The sequence below is a fragment of the Propithecus coquereli genome, unplaced genomic scaffold (genome assembly GCF_000956105.1).
Source record: "Propithecus coquereli isolate 6110/MARCELLA unplaced genomic scaffold, Pcoq_1.0 Scaffold132, whole genome shotgun sequence".
NCBI classification, from domain to species: domain Eukaryota; kingdom Metazoa; phylum Chordata; class Mammalia; order Primates; family Indriidae; genus Propithecus; species Propithecus coquereli.
This window is the reverse complement of record NW_012137414.1, coordinates 795,099-800,523: the sequence shown is the minus strand read 5'-3', so window position 1 is coordinate 800,523 and position 5,425 is coordinate 795,099. Positions and strand designations below refer to the sequence as shown.

The 5,425-nt window shown below is 36.8% G+C and overlaps 1 protein-coding gene across 2 annotated transcripts in view; it reads right to left on the bottom strand.

The window, feature by feature from the left end:
* Positions 1-2,045: 2,045 nt before the first annotated feature.
* The window catches only part of PIGA (phosphatidylinositol glycan anchor biosynthesis, class A), a 14,546-nt gene continuing 11,166 nt past the window's right edge, over positions 2,046-5,425 (bottom strand). For both annotated transcript variants that reach the window (XM_012638708.1, XM_012638709.1), the window contains one exon: positions 2,046-4,399. In XM_012638708.1, coding sequence (XP_012494162.1) covers positions 4,133-4,399 — 267 coding nt within the window. In that variant the 3' untranslated portion in view covers positions 2,046-4,132. The remainder of the gene's footprint in view (positions 4,400-5,425) is intronic.

Below are 5,425 nucleotides of genomic sequence, written 5' to 3'. Positions count from 1 at the left end.
ATCAACCCTCCATAGCTGGGCAATATTCTCTCATCAGCTGGCCAACACAAGTGAAATCGGTTTATTTTTAATTTTCCTCATCACTCTATGTCTCTTCCTTCACTCTCTCTGCTATATTTTGTAAATTTCTGAAATCTATTGAAAAGGCAAGCCAAGATCAAATTATACGAGCAACTAAATAAATCTATTTAATAAATGCTTTATGAAAAATGTAGGAGTTTCTCACAATGACCGCCTCTGTAAAAACTGTTTCACTATTCTGTTAAAAAGGCTGACACATTAGAATACAACCTTAAGCCACAATATATAGCTCATCCATTTCAGTATATCACCGCGCTATAAAGATACTGTATTGTTGTCACTCACACAGAACAGATATTAACATATAAAATTTACTGAGCTTAGGCCAGGTGCGGTAGCTCACGCCTGTAATCCTAGCACTCTGGGAGGCCGATGCAGGTGGATTGTTTGAGCTCAGGAGTTCGAGACCAGCCTGAGCAATAGCGAGACCCCGTCTCTACTAAAAATTAGAAAGAAATTAATCGGACAACTAAAAATATATAGAAAAAATTAGCCGGGTATGGTGGCACATGCCTGTAGTCCCAGCTACTTGGGAGGCTGAGGCAGAAGGATCGCTTGAGCTCAGGAGTTTGAGGTTGCTGTGAGCTAGGCTGACGCCACGGCACTCTAGCCCGGGCAACGGAGTGAGACTCTGTCTCAAAAAAAAAAAAAAAAATTTACTGAGCTTAGATTACCTGGTAGAACACCAGTGTATGAAAATACGTGAATACGAGTATTTCAGCTCTTTTCATGTATCTCTTTCTTTGATTGTACTCTAGGTAGGCAATCATCTACTCATGTCAGACCAGTGATGTATATTATATTATAACATTATTCATGCTCGTCTTGGTCTTAATTCTCATTTAAAACATGGCTGTCCTTTTTGTTTTACACACCAAAAACACTGGTCATCAACTCAACTTTTTTAGGGTTCAAATGGAAGGCTATACTATTTCTGAGAGACAGTCTTTGCCACATTTGAGCATTACATTTTAGATGGACATAAAAGGCTACTGATAGAAGGACAGTTGATTCACAGTGTATTTTACAAATGAAATAAACAGCACCAGCTTTGTCAGCCTCATCACTACTGATGTTTTGGGCCAGATATTCTGTTGTGGGGGGCAGTCCAGAGCATTGTAGGATGCTCAGCAGCAACCCTGACCTCTACCCATTTGATGCCAATGTCCCACCTCCATCCAGTAGTATTAAATATCAGAGATGTCTCCAGAAATTACCAGAAGTCCACTGGGGGGACAAAATCATCCCCCTCACCCTACAGTTGAGAGTTGAGAACCACTAAGCCATACCCAGAAATAAATGATAAAGTAAAATAACCTCTCCAAAGTACTATAGAATACAAATCAAATTCTGTATAGAACTTAAATTTTCATTTCATAAAATCCAGCCACAGGATGATACAATTTAACATCAAGCCACATTTCTTTGGGGATGTAGAGATGGCTAAAGAGGCCTTTAAAAATACTTTACAAAAGTAAACCCAGACCCATAATACCCTGACTATGCCAAAAATAAGTTTTGGTGTAAGATAAATCAAAACATATGAATGTAGGTGACTGCTTTCCACTGCTTCCAACAAAAGGGGTGGGGGAAGCTGGGCTTCTGTAAATGAAGTCAAAATTCAAATTTCTCTCAAAATAGCTGGCAAGATAGAAAGTACAATTATGTAGTTCACACATACAATAGTTTGTAGATGATTTCATTTGTCTCACGTGATAACTCAACAGCAGTGAAAAACAAAAAAGTTTGTTTGGATCAGGAAACAAACTTGCTACTCCATGAGTAAAAGAGAGAATATACTCTAGAAGTAAAAAGATGACAGAGTAATTCATCATCTGAAGGATGTTTCCTGTTTTACTAACAGACCAAGCAATGCACCAAATTGCACTGGAAAAGAAAGTGTGGGCAGGGGGACTCTGTTCTACTAGTAAGTAATAACCTGTTCATAAAACAAGACAAACTCAGAAAATTATCAAAATGTTATTCTGACCTTTATTTTTGGACATGTAGCATGTTTTAACTAATCAGTTTTACATGTGCAATCTTTCGTAATATCCGAAGAAATACAGTATGTTTTTAATAAATTCCTCATCACTGTAAGTTCATTTTCAAATAAATGTAAGTAGCAGGGTAGAACAATGTGTTTCCACATGCTGATCAGTGCAACACTGACAGTTACAATTAAGGTATCCAGGAAAGTTGAAAATAAAGATTGACGTAAGACAAATAAATTTACTTTCATTTGTTAAAAAAAGGGGAAAAATGAAAATTACATAGTTTACATGCAAAGGCAACTAATTTTAAATCTTATTTCAATCTTAAATACATGACAACTTAAGAATTAAATGATGATTTTTAAAAAAATTAAGAAGCAAAAAATATAAGAAAAAATGGAATGGTAGTGTACCTTTAAAAACTGCTGAGTAGAATAAATCAAATCAAACGTTACAGTTTCTCACTTTACCGTGAATGTTGGCACGGTTTGTTTCATGTTTATACATGAGTTTCTGTGCATAAAAACCCAACGAGACTGGTTTGGATCAGTCCATTTTTCTCCAACAAAAAGAAACTCTAAGTTCTAGATTTTAAAAATTATACTGTTGCATTTGTGTTTTAGTACAAACAAAACACAAATATATTTCTTTTACATCAGTGCAACCAGTTAATAGGCATGTTAAGATACTTTTTAAAAAGTAAGTTTTGTGAATGTTGTCATCTAAAAAAATTCTGTACAGAATCATAATACTGACAGCATCAATCTAGTGCACCCACGAGTGTCTCATTGTTTTAATTTCACAGTCCTTTTCTCACAAAAACTTATTCTAAAGAGTTCAAAGAATTAATAATACACACCATGTGGATAATTTGGGGTTAAAAAACCCATGGCTCTGGGCAACAACAATTATAATTAACAACATCCACCCACAAAGAGGCTGCATTCCTAAAATTTTCAGACTTGATTTGCCATAAATAAAACATTCTGGAGTAAAGCCATTTGCACACTGACAATACTTATCAGACATCAGCGAGGCCATAGTGAAGGGTAGTGACTCATACCAAAAGGACAGGGTAGCAGCTGGTTTTGAGATGGCACACCTCATACATTCTGCTCAGAAAACACGAAGGCATTTACAGAGGACTAAATTATGCACTGAAAAATGTGGAGGGTTTCTCTGCGCTATCATCAACAGTGATGTCGGTCCCTAGTATTTGAAAAAAAAAAAAACATCTTCATAAACACAACTGAAGACGAAGGCTCTACCTGGGAAAATGCATACAACAGGATCAAAGTACTAGGAGTGTGTCGGTGATTTTTTTCCTGGTATTAACCAGCCTGAGCATTTTTGGCATGTTGGACATTTTACCATTTCATGTCAACCATGACTACAATGAAGTAAGCCATTTGAATGATAAACTATGAATACACCCCTGGTCCGTAAAGGCAGAAGTATCTGGTTCAACATTCTACACATAGCAGGTGCTCAAAATGTGCTGGTAACTAATGAACCATCTTACTCAAGAAACCTGTTGATTATATGGAACACTTACTGAGTGGACCCAATAAATGTTTAAGAATATGACTTAGATCTCTAATAAATGTATATGAATGTGACTTAAAATAGTTCATATAGTTGTTGTACTTCCCTAAAGAAAACTTGTAAACATCTGGTGAGTGTCTAATTAATGTCTAATGGTTTAACAGTAAAAATTGGCCAAAAATGCCCAGAAAACGTTTGGCCCTTCAGCACCCAAAGCTCTCAAAATATAATGTTAAAACATCTCTGCTAGAGGGATTTCAGTAGTCTGAAAAATTTCATACCTGAGTGGCTTAAATGTTCTCTCCTAAATTTTAAGTAAGTGCAAGGAGTTTCTACACTCAGGAATTGCATAAGTTTTTATCTTTCCTCAAAAGAAAACATTGAATAATATAGAGGTAGCATAACTTACTAAATTAACTTTAAAAAACGAAAACCCAAAAAAGCAAGGTTATTTTCAATAGTCTTAATAGAACTATTACAAATGCTTAAAATCTTACAATCCAGGGTTTCTTCTACCTGGTTTTAGATATCTCATTATTCTCATGCCGCCTCTTTCTGTGAGAATATTGATGAGTCCAGGCACCTCTTGGCCCGGTGGCATCTATTGCAACATCAATGATAGAATCTGGAGTCATCCATTTCAGGAAAACGAGGAAGAGGAAGTTGAGAACAGCCAAGAAAGCAAAAATGTAGCCTGTTACTGGGCCGCAGTGAGAGATAAGTCTGTCCAGTCGTCTTTTCATTGGCAACACAGCTTCCACTGACACCCGGTCATACACCTGGCAGGAGAGAAGCCAAGAATGAGCACTCTGAGCCCATCACCCATCACATACCAAACAATGACCTGCTCCCGCAGGAACCTTTTATAAATACATGCAAAGAGAAGTTGCTCACATTTTGTTGTTGTTACAGTAATGATGTCCTTAATGAACTTAATCACAATAATTACTGCCATTTGATTCGACCTTATTGGGCACTCATCCTGGGCAAAATGCTGGGCTAGACACTATGTGATACAAAGAATAAGCCACAGTTCCTCGGGAAACACCATCAATTACAGCCTGGAATTCCAAAGTCCTGCAAAGTCTGAATAGCTTTTTTGGTCACCAACTGTAGGGGTGATATTTAATTCAGCAATGATTTCAGCAGTGCTAAAGCAGGATTGGCCTTTGAAGATTCCTTGACTCAGCTGAGACAGTTCTCACTGGCATCTGGCAGACATCAACCACAATCAGAGAGCCACAATCTAGTGTCCTGCTGGGTACACCTCTTTCAACACGTGCATGAAGCCATCCATGTTGCTGGGCACAAATGGAATGGATTTCAAATAAAAGAGGGGAAAGAGATATGGAAAATTCTAATAGATGGTATAGGTCAAACACTGGCAAATGTAATAAAGTTTATTGCTGAAAACTGGCAGTAAGTGGCTTGCTTTTTTGAAAACACTGCTAAGTGCTAAACTCTAAAATATTAACAAAGATCTTTAAACATACTTGTTTAGAATACCTCAAATGGGCCAGCATTCTTTTTTTTCAGTTGTATTTGAGCATTACTTGTGCTTAGTCTCACATATCTGACCTGTAACAGTCTTCTTCTGAACTCAAGAAAGTTTTAAGATCCACTGCAAGTTCTGCAGGTCAATGACCTTTGAAAGGTACAGCATATTTACATCCAGCTCTTTTATCCTGAGAACATTTTGACTATAAACATTTTAATCAGAATTATGTTGAGAATTATGCTAACACTGGTGAATTGTAACTGAAAAAGTATGTTTACAGCATGAACTCCAATTTAATTTCACAGTC